This window comes from Bombina bombina, chromosome 7 (genome assembly GCF_027579735.1).
Source record: "Bombina bombina isolate aBomBom1 chromosome 7, aBomBom1.pri, whole genome shotgun sequence".
NCBI lineage: Eukaryota > Metazoa > Chordata > Amphibia > Anura > Bombinatoridae > Bombina > Bombina bombina.
The window spans coordinates 266,731,520-266,750,048 of NC_069505.1; the positions used below are offsets into that span (position 1 = coordinate 266,731,520).

Consider the following 18,529-nt stretch of genomic DNA (forward strand, 5'->3'; position numbering starts at 1 on the left):
AAAAAAATGCTAAAAAAAAAAAAAAAAACATAAAACAAATCCTAGCACCCAGGTGGAAAAGTGCTTAGCACTCAAAGGGTTAAAAAGATAGCTAATCCCTTTATTACCCATTCCCCAGTTTTGCATAACCAACACAGTTATTTTATTACACTTTTTACCTCTGTGATTACCTTGTATCTAAGCCTCTTCTGACAGCCCCCTGATCACATGACATTTTATTTATTATCTATTGACTTGCATTTTAGCCAATTAGTGCAGTATCTGCCACAAGCCACCGGCGTGATCACAATGTTATCTATATGGCTCACATGAACTAGCTCTCCCCTGTTGTGAAAAGCAAATAAAAAAGCATGTGATAAGAGGCGGCCTTCATGGGCTTAGGAATTATCATATGAGCCTTCCTAGGTTTAGCTCTCAACTAAGAATACCAAGAGAACACTGCAACATTGTTGATAAAAGTAAATTGGAAAGTTATTTAACATGAAATACCCTATTTGAAACATGAAAGTTTTTTTTGGACTTGACTGTCCCTTTAACATTATTCTCTCCATGTGCATGTTAAGCATATCTAGATATTGCTGACATGATACTAGCCCCACTAATGCAGTATTTAAAATGTGGGTGCACTGAGAATATCTAGTTATGCTTCACATGCACGTGCAGAGAAAATTGTTAACGCTAAAACAGTGATAAATTTTACTAGAAGCATTTTTGCCAACACTTGTATATTGTAAATATGTTTCTACTCAAAGATGTAATTCGTCTACGTGCATTTTTCACCTGAATGTCCCTTTAAGTCTGACAAAAAAATGCCTATACTACAGATCTCACACAGGGCTTTATTATTGTGATATTATAGCAGCAATTTGTTTCATGATCATTTCTTCAAAATATTTCTTCTAAATAAATATATAGCTTTATAATAATATAGTTTCACTGACCTGTGCTAAATGGGATTGAATATACAAAGCTGCCAGGTATCTGCTCGGCAGCACGTCGATACCATAACGGAAAGTGGTCAGCATTAAAAATGCTCTCTCTGTCTTCAGATGTAAGGAAATCTCTTGAAACAGGAGGAGAATAAATACAAAAAAAAAATCATGTTATAAGTCTGCTTGAACTGAACATTTTACCTAAAGAGCAAAGCCTATGTCTGACATGCAATTACAATAACGTATTTGGTAGCACAGACTAAACTATGCAAAAGCCACAACACCCAACTCATCTTGAATAAGCCAAGCAATCACTCAGATACTCACAGCAGATGGGGATATAATAGAAAACTGAACTAATATCCAATAGCGCACATTATTCAAAGGCACCCCAGTGCGCTCTACAAACAACATAATACAAAACTGCTGTTATACATGCTCAAGGTCAGAGAGAATAAGCAACATTTGAGTTTAAACTCAAGAACATTACAAAAAAAAGTAAAAAAAAATTGGCATTCGCCACCTTGGGTGGGAGAGAATTCCTTAACAGGGGTTTATAACAGCTGAAAGCCCTAAAGCCATATGTTTTGGGATGTGCGCAGGAAAATGTGCATGCTTGTTCATTCTCCTACAGCTACAGTATCTTCATAGTTCTGCATTGTATAATCAAGATGTAAAGCTGATTCCAGGAGGGTGGTAATGTTAAAAAGCAAACATATGGCGTGAACAAAAGAGCCCTGTTAAAGCTCAAAAGCAGGTGAATGGCGGAATACGGAATCTAATACTAAAATCTAAACACTTAAATGAATAATTCATTTAGTATCTTTCACATTCCTCACTCTTCCTTCATTATATATATATATATATATATATATATATATATATATATAAAACAAAAAGAAGCAGGCACTAACCGGTATTTAAATAAAGGATATCTTTTAATCCCACAAGGAAGATATCCTTTATTTAAATACCGGTGAGTGCCTGCTTCTTTTTGTTTTGTATGCTTTGCCTGCTGCAGAACCCCGGTCAAAGATTTGTGAGTGCCATACTCTGCCTGGAATTATATATATATATCAATATTTCCCCATCAAAAATAGGTTTTATTAATAAAAAAAAGAAATTTAAAAAATAATTAGGTTTTACTTACTTATTAGTTAGTTGCTCTGGGCCTACAAACAGGTTGACTCGACTCAGTCCTGTACGAGTTCCAAGGAAGGCAACTTCAACACCCTTGTCTGAATTTCTGAAAACATCAATTGCCATAAGTATTAAAAGGATATTTAGGTCAAAAATTAAAAGCACATAGATGAATTTATTTTTTCAATAGAAACATATTTACAATATATGTACTGGTAAAAATCCTTCTAGTAGAAGTTATTACTGTTTTAGTGTTAGCATTTTTCTCTGCACGTGCATGTGAAGCATAGCTAGATATTCTCAGTGTAGCAACATTTTAAATAAAGCAGCTGCTCATAGTGCCAGTGGGGCTTGTATGATGTCAGCAATTAACAAATTGAGTCATTACCAGATGGTACAAGCCCCTTAGGCAAGTGCTGTGTTTAAAATGCTGGTGCATACTTAAATACACTTTTGAAACAGCTATAGCTTTTATTAGAAGCATTTTTGCAAATACATTTATACTACAAAAATGTTTCTATTCAAAACTAAACAGCATCCATAATGATTAAAGGAGAGAAGCGCGGACTCAAGTGTAGATTACAACTTTAATTCACACAGCACACGTTATACTAAGAACTCACAAGACTTAGCGTAAAACAGGCACATCGATAAAATATCCCAACGTTGAATTGTCCCGCACTCGGGTACACAAAGATCAGTGCATTCACCAGCCGTACAGCCCAGAAGTTTATAACTGCAACACAGTTTGCGTGTAGTCAATCTAATCCTGTAGGCGGCTGTAGTGTTGCAAACGCCGGTCGCTCAAACGAGCTGTGCTGAGAGTAACAAGGTGAACACGGCCTCAGCCATATGCCAATAGAAACCTACGTGCAGTCAGGATCTACGACTGCCTCATAGGGACACAGTTAGCTGAAAGATTCTATGCGCTTCGTCCCGACCGACGGGACTTTGTCAAGAATAAAGGATTAGTTGCACCATGATCCTTATAAGAAATTTACGTAACACACCCCCTTAACTTAGCTTTTTAATTGGCTAAAGGGTGATATCTTATATTGATCATGACGCAAATCTAGTATTAAAATTTAAAAGTGCAATGTGCATAATAAAACAAATACATAATACCATCAAATATATACAAAAAATACAAGTACTTGACAATAAATATTAGCAGGGCAATTGAAACAATGCACACTATAACTTATACAATTAATGTGTATACAATGCATTTGCACAATACAAGAAGAAGGTTAAAAAGGGTTAAAAAGTGACACCAGTAGATATTAAAAATGATCCAATTTAATACAATTATATTCATATTGCAATTCTACCTAAAATATATGAATTTCCCCAACCGTAATACTTCAATTACATCTATGGGATACCCACATAGACAAAATAAATAATACATTTAACATAAAAAAGCTTGGATGTCCAGATCAATATTTAACCTCTTAGGTTCAAGACAGTCTAGAGTTTTGATCCAGAACGTTTCTCTCTGTCTAAGCCTAAGTCATCTGTTAGTGTCCCATTTATCTGGGGCTACCCATTCAATAACTTTAATACTAAGATCAAGTGGATTTTGACTATGACAAACTTTGAAGTGATAGGAAACACTATGGTTATCAAAACCTGATTCTATAGTCCTAATGTGTTCCCTTAATCTATATTTAATTTTTCTTTTTTCTTTTTTTTTTGTTCTTCCAATATAGATTTGGCCACATTTGCAGATCAATTGATATATTATGTATATGGTGTGGCAGGTGCATCTATATTTGCATTTATATGATCTACCACCGTCATAATTCGAAAATGACATATGGTTACTATGTATACGGGGACACATAACACAATCTGGCACTTTGCAGGGATATAAACCTACATGAGTCCTACACCAACTGGTTAGTGTGCCCGTTTGTACTGGCTGCCTTAATTTGGTTGGAGCAATATCATTTTTTATGTCTTTATTCTTTCTAAAGACTACCTCAGGTCTGTCGCTCAGTACATTATTCAATACAGGATCTAATTTTAGCACCTTCCAATGTTTATTTAAAATACTCAATCTTATGATGTTGATTATTGTATCTAGTGATACATTTTAAACTATCTTGTTTAGGTTGTTTTTTTTCTATGTCATTCTTTTTATGTTTGTTATTTATAAGATGTGACCTATCCATGTTCAAAACTTTCATTTTGTCCTCGTCCAACAGTTTAGAATTGTATCCTTTTTTCTAAAAACTTGTTAGTTAAAATATCAGCCTCTGTTAAAATCCTCCATGTGTGTACAATTCAGTCTAATCCTTTGATACTGACCTAGAGGGACATTATTTTTCCATTGTTTATAATGGCCACTTTTTGCGTTGAGGAGACTATTCCTATCGGTAAGCATATGGTAATTTTTTACACATACACTATTGGTATTAGTATCATGATATAAGATTAAATCCAAAAAAGTGATTGACGCAGGAGAACTCTCGGAAGTAAATTTTAAATTATAATTATTACAATTAATATGAGAGATAAATTTATCTATTTTATCCTTAGATCCTTGCCAGATTATTAAAATGTCATCTATAAATCTATAGTATTTAAAAATATTCTCTAAAAAGGGGTTATTATTCCAAATCAGCCTGTTTTCAAACTAAGACATATAAAGATTGGCATACGATGGGGCAAAAGTAGTCCCCATTGCCGTGCCCTGTACCTGTTGATAGTAGATCCCTTCAAATAAAAAATAATTGGTGTGGGGCACATGTAGGTTTATATCCCTGCAAAGTTCCAGATTGTGTTATATGTTCCCGTTTACATAGTAACCATATGTCATTTTCTAATTATGACGGTAGTAGATCATATAAATGCAAATTTAGATTACTTAGGCTTAGACAGAGAGAAACGTTCTGGATCAAAACTCTAGACTGTCTTGAACCTAAGGGGTTAAATATTGATCTGGACATCCAAGCTTTTTTATGATACATTTATTATTTATTTTGTCTATGTGGGTATCCCATAGATGTAATTGAAGTATTACGGTTGGGGAAATTCATATATTTAAGGTAGAATTGCAATATGAATAGAATTTTATTAAATTGGATCATTTTTAATATCTACTGGTATCACTTTTTAACTCTGTTTAACCTTCTTCTTGTATTGTTCGAATGCATTGTATACACATTAATTATATAAGTTTTATAAGAATCATGTATAAGTTTCTTATAAGAATCATGGCGCAACTAATCTTTTATTTTTGACAAGGTCCCATTGGTCGGGACGAAACACATAGAATCTTTCAGCTAACTGTGTCCATATGGGGCAGCCGTAGATCCTGACTGCACATAGGTTTGTATTGGCATATGACCGAGGGCGTGTTCACCTTGTTACTCTCAGCACAACTTGTTTGAGCGACCGGCGTTTGCAACACTACAACCGCTTACAGGATTGGATTGACTACATGCAAACTGTGTTGCAGTTATAAACGTCTGGGCTATACGGCTGGTGAATGCACTGATCTTTGTGTACCCGAGTGCGAGACAATTCAACGTAGGGATATTTTATCGATGTGCCTGTTTTACTCTAAGTCCTGTGAGTTCTTAGTATAACGTGTGTTGTGTGATTAAAAGTTGTAATCTACACTTGAGTCGGCGCTTCTCTCCTTTTATTATTACAGTTTGTTTCTTTCTGGGGTCACTGGAGTTGCCCTAACCTAAGAGGAGCTGCATGATTGTTTTCATATGAACTTATAAGTATACGTATATCCATTTTGATGTTGAAGTGAGTACCTAATTATTGTGCTAATTTGTACTCACTATATTTTACTGGACTTTACTTATAGCTTGTGTATTGATCTCATATATATCGTCTTGACCTATATATCAGCACTAATATAATATTTTATTACATAGGAACCCTGTGCATATACCTATAGATATATTTTATATTTTGGATCTCATAGAGAAGGCAAAGAACACCCCAGCAAAGCTGTTAAGCATAACTTCCCTTACCCATAATCCCCAGTCATTCAGATGAAGGAAAATGGAAAAAGAAGAAACACAGGTGAAAAAGGTGCCTGAGGTTTACTCAAAAAAACTGCGGAATTATAACTTAAAAAAACTCTTCTATGCCAGGAAATAAATAAATTTATCAAGTAAGCATACATTTTGTTTTCTTTCCTATGGAATGGAGAGTGCACAACTTCATTCCAATTACTAGTGGGAACCAATACCCAAGCTAGAGGACACGGAATGAAAAAGGAGGGAGTACAAGGCAGGAGGACCTAAACAGAAGGCACCACCGCTTGATGAACCTTTCTCCCAAAAGAGGCCTCAGCTGAGGCAAAAGTATCAAATTTGGAAAATTTGGAAAAAGTATGCAGAGAGGACCATGTAGCCGCCTTGCAAATCTGTTTCACAGAAGCTTCATTTTTGAATGCCCAAGATGAGGAGACAGCCCTAGTGGAATGAGCCATAATTCTCTCAGGAGGCTGTTGTCCAGCAGTCTCATAAGCAAAACGAATCACACTTCTTAAGAGTGAAAAAGAGTAGTAGAAGTGGCCTTCTGACCATAACGCTTTCCAGAAAAAAACAACAAACAGAGCAGAAGATTGCTGAAAATCCTTAGTAGCTTGTAAGTAAAATTTTAGAGAATGCACAAGTTATGCAAAAAATACGTTCCTTATGAAAAGAAGGATTAAGAACAATTTCCTGATTAATGTTTTGATTCGACACCACTTTAGGGAGAAACCCCAATTTAGTTTGAAGGACCGCCTTATCTGCATGAAAAATAAGGTACGGGAATCACACTGCAGAGCTGAAAGCTCAGAAACTCTGCAAGCGGAAGAAATAGGAAGGAGAAACAAAATCTTCCAAGATAACAATTTTATATCAACAACGTGCATCGGCTCAAATAGAGCCTGCTGCAAAAAACTTAAAGAACTAGGTTAAGGCTCCAAGGAGGAGCAACAGGTTTATACACAGGCCTGATTCTGACCAAGGCCTGAACAAAAGTTTGAACATCTGGTAATTCTGTCAGACGTTTGTGCAAAAGGATAGAAAGAGCAGAAATCTGACCCGTCAGACTGGCAATCCCTTCTCCAGGCCATCCTGAAGAAAAGATAAAATTTGAGGAATCCTCACCCGACTCCAAGAGAAACCTTTAGCTTCACACCAAAAAAGGTATTTACTCCATATATTATATTACGAGTAACAGGTTTACGAGTCTGAAACATAGTATCAATAACTGCCTCCAAAAAACATGTCTAGACAGGACTAGGTGTTCAATCTCCAAACAGTCAGCTTCAGAGAATCTTGATTTGGATGGAGGAATGGACCCTGAATGAGAAGGTCCTTCCTCAGAGGTAACCTCCAAGGTGGAAGAGATGACATCTTCACCAGATCTGCAAACCAGATCCTGCAAGGCCAGGCAGGAGCTATTATGATCACAGATGCTCTCTCCTGTTTGATACGAGCAATAACTTATGGAAGGAGAGCAAACTCCCATGGAACCACCAGGGCATCTATCAGGGTGGCCTGATGATCTCTTGACCTTGAACCATACTTTGGAAGCTTGGATTTCTGATGAGACGCCATCAGATCCAACTCCCAAACCCCCCACATGAGGGTTATCCTGGAGAACACTTCCAGATGGAGAGCCCACTCCCCGGGAAGAAAAGTCTGTCTGCTCAGAAAATCCACCTCCCAATTGTCCACTCCTGGAAGGTGGATGGCAGATAAAAGACAATCGTGAGCTTCCGCCCACTGCAGTATGTGTGTCACCTCCTTCATGGCCAAGGAACTACAAGTTCCTTCCTGGTGGTTGATGTAAGCCACTGAGGTGATGTTGTCCTACTGGAATCTGATAAACCGGACCACAGGCCTTGAGCTTTCAGAGAAACCCAAACAGCTCCCCAGCCTGACAGGCTGGCATCCATAGTCTCAATCACCCAGGAAAGTCTCAGGAAGCAAGTGCCCGAGACAGATTTTCCTGAAAATCCATGAGAGTCTCTTGTTAAGGGGTCCAGATTTATCCTCTGCGATAAATGTGAATGATCCCCATTCCATTGAAAGAGCATGCAAAGCTGCGGCGGTTGCAGATGGAACCAAGCAAAAGGAATGATGTCCATGGAAACCACCATTAGACCAATCTCCTCCATGCATTTAGCCACTGATGGACGAAAGGCAGACTGGAGGGAAAGGCAAGAAGCAAGAAGTTTGGATTTTCTGACATCCGTCAGGAAAATCTTTATGGAGAGAGAATCTATGATTGTCCCTATGAAAATCACTCTTGGAGATGGAACTAGAGAACTCTTCTCTAGATTCACTTTCCATCTGTGGGAACGTAGAAAAGACAACAACATCTCTGTATGAGATTTTGCTAGATGAAAAGATGATGCCTGAATCAAGATGTCGTCTAGATAAGGAGCCACTGCAATTCCCTGGGATCTGATCACTGCCAATAGAGCTCCTAGAACCTTTGTGAATAATCTGGATGCTGTGGCAAGACCAAACAGAAGCTAAAAACTGGAAATGCTGGTCCAGAAAGGCAAACCTTAGAAACAGGTAATGATACCTGTGAATGGGAATGTGTAAGTATGCATCCTTCAGGTCTATGGTCGTCATGAACTGACCTTCCTGAACCAATAGAAGAATGGAACGAATAGTTTCCATCTTGAAGGACGGAATTCTGAGGAATTTGTTGAGGCACTTTAGATCTAGGATGGGGCAAAAAAGTTCCCTCCTTTTTGGGAACCACAAATAGATTTGAATAGAATCCTAGACCCTGTTTCTCTAGAGGGACTGGTACGATAACTCCCAGGGAGGATAGGTCCTTTACGCAATTTAAGAAGGCTTCCAAGGCAGGATAGGTCCTTTACGCAATTTAAGAAGGCTTCCCTCTTTACCTGGTTTGAGGATAGTCTTGATAGGAGAAATCTGCCCCTTGGAGGGCAAGACTTAAATCCTATTTTGTAACCCTGGAATACTATGTCCACAGCCGATGGATCTGGGACATTGCGTATCCAAGCCTGTCAAAAAAGAGATTGGATCAAGGGCAGACCCTTCATGCTGATTTCAGCGGAAGGCATTTTGTTTTCCCTTGTTCCAGGGCTGGCTGGATTTCCAAATGGACCTGCATTGGTCTGGTTTGGAAAAGGAAGAGGAGGACTTTTGTCCCTTAAAGTTACGAAAGGAACGGAAATTAGAAGACTGATGACCCTTAGGACTAGTCTTCTTGTCCTGAGGTAGGAAATATCCCTTTCCACCTGTAATCTCTGAAATTATCTATGCCAGTCCAGGGTCAAACAAAGTTTAACCCTTATAAGGCAAAGCCAAAAGCTTGGCCTTTGAATAAACATCAGCTGATCAAGCTTTTAACCACAGAGCTCTGCGAGCTAGAACAGTGAAGCTAGACATCTTAGCTCCCTTAGCTTACCTGCATGTTGGCATCACAGATAAATGTATTGGCCAGTTTAAGAACCTTGATCCTGTCTTGGATCTCCTCTACTGTAGTCTCTTTTGAAATCAGATCAGACAAGGCATCGCACATATAAGATGCTACCCCCACAACCGTGGCAATAGTCGCCGCAGTTTGCCACTGTAAATCCTGATGGACATACATCTTTTTTAAATAAGCCTCCAGCTTTTTATACATTGGATCCTTAAAAGAACAACTATCCTCTATAGGAATGGTAGTTCTCTTAGCTAAAGTAGAGATAGCTCCTTCTACCTTAGGTACGGTGCACCATGAGTCTCAAATAGAGTCAGCAACAGGAAACATTTTTTTAAAAACAGGGGAAGGGGAAAAAGGAACCCCTGGCTTATCCCATTCCTGAGATATAATTTGAGATATTTTCCTAGGAACAGGAAAAACATAATCAGAAGAAGGAGAATTATAAACTCTATCCAGTTTAGAAGACATCTTAGGGTCGGTAGCAACTGAAGGTTCAGAGTCATCCAAAGTAGCTAGAACCTCCTTCAGAATTAACCGAAGATTTTGAAGCTTAAATCTAAAATTAACCTCTTTAGATTCTGAAGATTTTGCCGCCAAAGTGTCAGTCTGAAATTTCACCTTCAGAAGCTACTGAATTATTCTCCTCATCAGACAATTGAGAAAGGTTGACCACACAGAATTAGAAGGTTCAGAAGCCTTACTAGCGGACAAATGTTTAGATTTTCTCTTACGCTTACCCGAAGAAGGGAAAGCTGATAAAGCTGATGATACTGCAGAAGTGATCTGAGCGGCAAAATCCCCAGGTAAATAAACACCCCCAGGAGGCTGAGAGGACACAGAAGGCACAGTATGGGAAACAATCAAGGCTTTGGACATTTGAGGAGAAAGCTGAGGCATGTCCCGCACAGCATTATCCTGAGAGACATTTAGCTCAGAAGGGAGTAATTTGTCTTTAAATTTTAACGTTTTGGATAAGCATGAGGAACAAAAACAATTTGAGCCTCTAAACATAGTTAGCATTTACCAACAGTCATATACTGATTTAACTCTGAATCCATTCTACAGAATTCAACAGTTAATAATATTGAAAAAGAAAAAAGTCTTTCAAAATTTATTAGAAATTTATAAATTTAGAGAGCAATAGGACTGACACCCCACTAGTAGAGGAAACAAAACCTTTCTGAAAGGATCTTCTCCTCCTAGCACAGAAATGATCCATTGATGAGAACTATATCAAAAATGCGATACCCCTCAGCTCAATGCAAGCTCACTAAGCTCCACTTTGATATACCGGAAGTGCAGGCGTCACATAAGCGAGTTGAATAACTAACTGCACCACTTAAAAAAAAGCGAAAAAGTAAACTGCTCACGGATTGACCGTTTATATAAAATTAAGCCTCTCTAACTGTTCCTCAAAACATGTCAGAATACACTACCAAAGTTCCCTGCATTTCGATAATGCAACACTCCTCAATCAAATCTCAATAAAGTTATGAGTCCCCCAGCCAAATAACGTCTCACATTTAACCCATACATTGTCATGTCCTCCAAATAAAGTATCCTTAACTAATAAGGATATCTATGTCCCGTTGCCATAATCAGTCCTAAGTATCCGTAATTAAAAAATATATATGTCCTAATTTGGATCCGAATGAGGTTTAACCTCTTAAGTGCTGCTGTCCTTCAATACCTAGAAGGAAAAAGCACTTACCTGAGATCCAGCTGCAGGACAGATGCTGCTACATAGGTGTGACAGCCACTTTGCTCCCTATCATGGACCTTTAGTAAAAGAAAGAACAGAGTAACTAACTCTGGCTTTCTACAAAGGGGTAGCAAAATGTTAAAAGTAAAGCAAAGACTACCTCGTCGACTTTTTACTGCTAAAAGCCACCACTACTCTTACTAAAGAGATTGACATGGACACAGCTAGACCCCAATCCTTGCTTTCAGGAAAAAGTAACCCATAAAAGGATTAAATATCTTCAGGCACCAACTTCACACATCCTCCATTGACAGAGGCAAAGAGAATGACTGGGGATTATGGGTAAGGTAAGTAACACTTAACAGCTTTGCTGGGGTGCTCTTTGCCTCCTCCTGCTGGCCAGGAGTTGAATATCCCACAAGTAATTGGAATGACGTTGCAAACTCCCTGCATTTTAGCTAATCAGTGCTCACTCCTAGGAGCTTCACGTGCATGAGCTCAATGTTATCTATATGAAACACAGGAACTAACGCCCTCTAGTGGTGAAAAACTGTCAAAATGCTTTAAGATTAGAGGTGGCCTTCAAGGTCTAAGAAATTAGCATTAGCTTTCAACTAAGAATAGCAAGAGAACAAAGCAAAATTGGTGATAAAAGTAAATTGGAAAGTTGTTCAAAATTACATGCCCTATTTAAATCACAAAAGTTTTTTTTTTACTTGACTGTCCCTTTAATGTTTCTTTAACGTAGAAAGATATACACTTTTTACTACTAGATATACTTACTCTGATTTATTTAGTGCCAAACTAGTCCAATATGCTTCTAGTGGCGCACTAACCACAGCATCGAACAGAACCTCCTGTATTAACTCCTTGTCACCTGCAACAGAAAAAAATCTTTTCAAACAAGAATTAATGTTGATGTTCACTTTTTTTGCTTTATAGTGACTTCATTGTTTTATGTAGTTGTTTTAAAGGGACATGAAACCAAAAACATTTCTTTCATGATTCAGAGAGAGAATACAATTTTAAACAACTTTCTAATTTACTTCTATTATCTAGTTTGTTTCATTATCTTGCTATCATTTGTTGAAGGAGCAGCAATGCACTACTGCTTGTTATTGTTGAACATATGGGTAAACCAATAAGAATCGTTATATATTAGCAGCTACCAATTAGCAGCTAGAATCTAGGTTCTCTGCTGCTCCTGAGCTTACCTAGATAAACCTTTCAGCAAAGGATAACAAGGGAAGGAAGCAGATTAAATACTAGAAGTAAATTGGAAAGTTGTTTAAAATCGTATGCTCTGTCTAAATCATGAAAGAAAATTTTTGTGTTTCATGTCCCTTTAAGTTTTATTTCTGTTCCGTACAAATAGAGCACCATATTTAAGCCCCCAGATTATAGAGATGACAGTAATGTACTGTAGTCGTAGCAGAAAAAGAGTACTCCAGCCTTGAGTATATATTGTTTAAAAAAGAACCTTTATTAGTTTACATGGTCCAAAACACACAAAAAAAATCAATGTTTCAAACCTATATCAGGTCCTTAGTCATGTACTGTAGGGCAGATTTTGGTGGGGATGTGTCATGAGGGATAGGCTGTGGCAGCTCTGGGTGAGATTTAGGCAGTCCCTAAAACCCTTGACACCAAGATGCTGAGGGCAGGAGACAGGCAAGACATCCCAACCTGTGACAATCCTGCAGGATGCGGAACAGTTGGGGATAAACCTGTATCATGTAACAGCCATCTGCCAATCAAAGATTCATATACCTATATACACTGTGAACTCTGGCACATGCTCAGTAGCAACTGGTGCCTTAGAAAGTGTGCATATAAAAAGAATGTACACAAATTGAAAATGAAAGTAGATTGTTTTTTTTCCCAAAAACAATTCTACTCGAATAATGCAGTAAAAGAGCAGTAACGTGTTAGTCAGTGTATTCAAAGAAAGTAGAAATCCTTCTGTAAGAAAATAAGAAAAGTGATGTAGAGGTATTACCTTTAATAACTACCTGATATTGGATGTAGTTGCAAGCTTTCAGGACATCATTGAAAAATGTGTTAAGAAGTATAAGTATAACAGAAAAACAATTTAGTTGTGGGGAATGTATTTGCTACTACATTTACCTTAACCCCTTCACTACTAGAACTTTCAGGGAAAAAACTTGCCTATTATTCCCGGCAGTGAAGAGGTTAATTAGGAAAGTTGTAAGGTAAATTTTAGCTTTAGAGTAGAGATTACCCTCCCACCTGACACTTACCATCCCTGATCCCTCCCAAACAGCTTTCTTCCCTCCCCCACTTCCCACTGGTCACCTTCCATCTTAAGTACTGACAGAAATCAGTACTTTTTTAATATATGTTTTTTTTCTGCAGTATAGGATCCCCCTAACCCTCCAAAATCCCTGATCCCCCCTCAGAGAGCTCTCTAACCCTCCCCCCCCCCTAACTATTGCCACCATCTTAGGTACTGGCAGCTGTCTGGAGAGGAGAGAAGGGAAAGAGGTGATATGATAACAACTTTCAAGTACGTTAAAGGGCTGTGGGTATTTTACATAAAATTGAAAATTCAAGAACAAGGGGTCATGATCTAAAGCTGAATGGTAGTAGATTCAGGAGTAATTTGAGGAAGCTTCTTTACAGAAAGAGTGATCAATTTATGGAATACACTTCCTCAAGAGGTAGTAATGACAAACACTGTTGGGGACTTTAAAATTGCCTGGGACGAGCATAAGTCTATCCTACGAACTAGATAAGTTTATACTTTTAGGTGATATCGGGCAGACTTGCTGGGCTTATGGCTCTTATCTGCCGTCAATATCTATGATTCCATGTCTGCCAGTACCTATAAACCCCTTTTTTTTAATAATTTTTTTATTTTATTTTTTTAAAAATTTTTTGTATAGTGTAGTGGTCCCACCACCCACCACCTCCCCCCCTCCTGCGATCGCCATTTAGTACCCCCCCCCCCGCAAACCACTTTTCTGTAGTGTAGCAGCCCCATTCCTCCCTGTTCCTTTTTAAAAAAAGAAAATCTGTAGCGCACAGCCCTCCCACTCCCTCCCCTTTCCTCGCCCCTCTGCTGCGGAGCCGCAACACCTGCCACCCGCCTACCGCCCACACCTCCCACCGGCGCAGCTGGCACACGTAGTGTTACCGTCTGTAATGATCAGGCATCTGCCCTCATATGAAGGCGGAGCACCAATTGTGCTCTGGCTCCATATGTGGCAGATGTCTGGAGCTTCAGGAACTCCAGCTCTCGGCTGTAACTTAAAAGCCAAGAGTGCTGTAGTTTCCTGAAGCTATCTCGCGCCACTTTGTCTGGCTGCAGTTTCTCCTTAAGGCCAGGTTTGTTTGTCTTGCGCAGTCTCTACTGTGTATGAGTGCATCAGACAAACATACCTGGCTTTTTATTACTGTATATAGGATATATATATATATATATATATATATATATATATATATATATACACACACACCAATACTAAAACATAGGTTTTGTTAATAACAAAGAACATCTGGATGTTTGTAAAACTTGCAAAATTGGTTTAAAGGGACACTAAACTCAAACATTTTCTTTCATCATTCAGGTAGAGAATACAATTTTAAACAACATTCCAATTTACTTCTATTATCTAATTTGCTTCATTTTTTTAGATATCCTTTGTTAAAGAAATAGCAATGCACATGGGTGAGCCAATCACATGAGGCATCTATGTGCAGCTACCAATTAGCAGCTACTGAGCCTATCTATATATGCTTTTCAGCAAAGAATTTCAAGAGAATAAAGCAAATTAGATAATAGAAGTAAATTAGAAAGTTGTTTAAAATTGCATACTATTTCTAAATCATGAAAGAAAAAATTTGGGTTCATGTCCCTTTAAGACAAAGAAATATAATAATTAAAAGAATATGAAAACATTTGCCCGTATTTCGTTTTAGCCTCTTGTTAAGCAGAAATCTGTATTCATTTGCTGTTATTTGGATGCATGATTTAGTCTTACACTGCAATAATGGCTCTTTTCCTGTGAGGTAGATTTTGATGGCTTCTAGTTGAGTCAAGTGACGATGTTCAGGATGCAGATCAGTGTTGCAGTAAGACCTGAAAAATATGATTTTGTTACTCATCAAAATGTGTATGGATCTTCAGATATTGGAAAACATATTTTGTTTTAATATAGAATATGAATCTTTTTATTATCCGTACCATTCATCAGCCAAAGACACATCTGGATGTTCTAGATCATGCAAACCTAGAACAAAAAAGCACCAAAATTAATGTTTAAAGTTAAATTAATAATAAATTAATACTAAAACAAGAAATAGAACTATTAAAAATATAATCATGAATTTATATTTAATACATTGTTGTGATGGATGTTAGTTTTTGTAGATTATTTAGTGACCGTCAGGTGTTAGTGAGCTATTGTGTTAAGAGACAGGGTCAAAATTAGAGTTGATTGTGCTGAGAAAAGTTTTTAGTTAAAGGGACATGAAACCCAATTTTTTTTCTTTCATGATTTAGAAAGAGCATGCAAATTTAAACAACTTTCCAATTTACTTCTATTATCTCATTTGCTTCATTCTCTTGATATCCTCTGTTGAAAAGCATATCTAAATAGGCTAAGTAGCTGCTGATTGGTGACTCCACACAGATGCCTTGTGTCATTGGCTCACCCATGTGCATTTTTATTTCTTCAACAAAAGATATCTAAAGAATGAAGCAAATTAGATAATAGAAATAAAATGGAATGTTGTTTAACATTTTATTCTCTGAGGCCGAATTATCAAAGGTCTTGTGGACCTGATCCGACAGTGCGGATCAGGTCCGCAAGACCTAGCTGAATGCGGAGAGCAATATGCTCTGCGTATTCAGCATTGCACCAGCAGCTCACAAGAGCTGCTGGTGCAACGCCGACCCCTGCAGACTCGCGGCCAATCAGCCGCCAGCAGTGAGGTGTCTATCAACCCGATCGTACTTGATCGGGTTGAATTGTGGCGATTCCTGTCCAACTCATCAGAGCAGGTGGACAGGGTTATGGAGCAGCCAATAGAATGCCAAAAGAATGCGAGCTCAATCTGATTGGGTGATTGGATCAGCCAATCGGATTGAACTTGAATTTGATTGGCTGATTCAATCAGCCAATCAGATTTTTCCTACCTTAATTCCGATTGGCTGATAGAATCCTATCAGCCAATCGGAATTTGAGGGACGCCATCTTGGATGATGTCATTTAAAGGAACCGTCATTCATCGTTGGTGAAGAAGGATGTTCCGCGCCGGAGGTCTTGAAGATGGAGCCGCTCCTCGTCGGATGGATGAAGATAGAAGATACCGCTTGGATGAAGAGGTCCGGATGTCCTCTTCTGCCCGGATAGGATGAAGTATTCTGCCGGTCTAGATGTCCTCTTCTGCCCCATCGGATGAAGACTTCGGCACGGTTGGGTGAAGACGACTCAAAATAGGGAGATCTTCAGGGGGGTAGTGTTAGGTTTATTTAAGGGGAGTTTGGGTTAGAGTAGGGGTATGTGGGTGGTGGGTTTTAATGTTGGGGGGTGATATTGTGGGGTTTTTTTACAGGCAAAAGAGCTGATTACTTTGGGGCATGCCCCGCAAAAAGCCCTTTTAAGGGCTGGTAAAAGAGCTGGTTACTTTTTAATTTAGAATAGGGTAGGGACCTTTATTATTTTGGGGGGCTTTTTTATTTTATTAGGGGGCTTAGAGTAGGTGTAATTAGCCTAATATTTTTGTAATCTTTTTTTATTTTTTGTAATTTAGTGGGTGTTTTTTGTAATTTAGTTTAGTTTATTTAATTGTAGGTAATTGTAGGTAATTTATTTAATTTATTTAATGATAGTGTAGTGTTAGGTTTAATTGTAACTTAGGTTAGGATTTATTTTACAGATAATTTTGTAATTATTTTAACTAGGTAGCTATTAAATAGTAAATAACTATTTAATAGATATTGTACCTAGTTAAAATAAATACAAAGTTGCCTGTAAAATAAATATAAATCCTAAAATAGCTACAATATAATTATTCGTTATATTGTAGCTATATTAGGGTTTATTTTACAGGTAAGTATTTAGCTTTAAATAGGAATACTTTAGTTAATAAGATTTAATTTATTTCGTTAGATTAAAATTATATTTAACTTAGGGGGGTGTTAGGGTTAGTTAGACTTAGCTTTAGGGGTTAATACATTTATTAGTAGCAGCGAGGTCCAGTCGGCAGATTAGGGGTTAATACTTGAAGTTGGGTGGCGGCGATGTTAGGGAGGGCAGATTAGGGGTTAATACTATTTATTATAGGGTTTGCGAGGCGGGAGTGCGGCGGTTTAGGGGTTAATACATTTATTATAGTGGCGGCGAGGTCCGGTCGACAGATTAGGGGTTAATAAGTGTAGGTAAGGTAGCGGCGGCGACGTTGGGGGGGGGCAGATTAGGGGTTAATAAATATTATGTAGGTGTCGGCGATGTTAGGGGCAGCAGATTAGGGGTTCATAGGGATAATGTAGGTGGCGGTGGTGTGCGGTCGGCAGATTAGGGGTTAAAAAATGTTATTATAGTGGCGGCGATGTGGGGGGACCTCGGTTTAGGGGTACATAGGTAGTTTATGGGTGTTAGTGTACTTTAGAGCACTGTAGTTAAGAGATTTATATACCGGCGTTAGCCCACAAAACTCTTAACTACATCCTTTCCATGGGCGGTAGGAGTTTTGACGGTAGAGTTGTAACGCTCACTGCAGCCAAGACTCTAAATACCAGCGTTAGGAAGATCCCATTGAAAAGATAGGATACTTAATTGGTGTAAGGGGATCTGCAGTATGGAAAAGTTGCGGCTTGAAAGTGAGCGTCAGACCCTTTCCTGCCTGACTCTAAATACCAGCGGGTGGCCAAAAGCAGCGTTAGGACCCCTTAACACTTTTGACGGCTACCGCAGAACTCTAAATCTAGGCGAATGTTTGTATGTATAAACTGATGAGTATAAAGATAAGCGAGTATGTATACACTGATAATGAGCATGTTGCTTTGCATAAAAATGTAGAATATATGTACACTCTTTCCCTGTAATTTCTATTAAGTAATGGGCACCTCCATGTTGGATCCTAGGTTTTCCCTCATCTATTTCTTCTGCTGAAGACAATTAAGGACAGATATAAAACAGGCAATGAAAGAGAACGTGCAAACAAGGCTGTGTGGATACTCTGTTAGAAAGTGACTTTAACAATCCTTTAATGCACACAGCCTTGTTTGATGCCAATTTATCAAGCTCTGCATGGAGCTTGATGCCCCTGTTTCTGTGCGAGCCTTCAG

At 38.2% G+C, this 18,529-nt stretch overlaps 1 protein-coding gene across 1 annotated transcript in view; it reads right to left on the reverse strand.

The window, feature by feature from the left end:
* CACNA2D3 (calcium voltage-gated channel auxiliary subunit alpha2delta 3) overlaps positions 1-18,529 on the reverse strand; it is a 1,718,630-nt gene that overhangs the window by 482,712 nt on the left and 1,217,389 nt on the right. Inside the window, 5 exon segments of the mRNA XM_053720740.1 lie at positions 942-1,063; positions 2,083-2,178; positions 11,998-12,091; positions 15,219-15,316; positions 15,422-15,467. Coding sequence (XP_053576715.1) covers positions 942-1,063; positions 2,083-2,178; positions 11,998-12,091; positions 15,219-15,316; positions 15,422-15,467 — 456 coding nt within the window.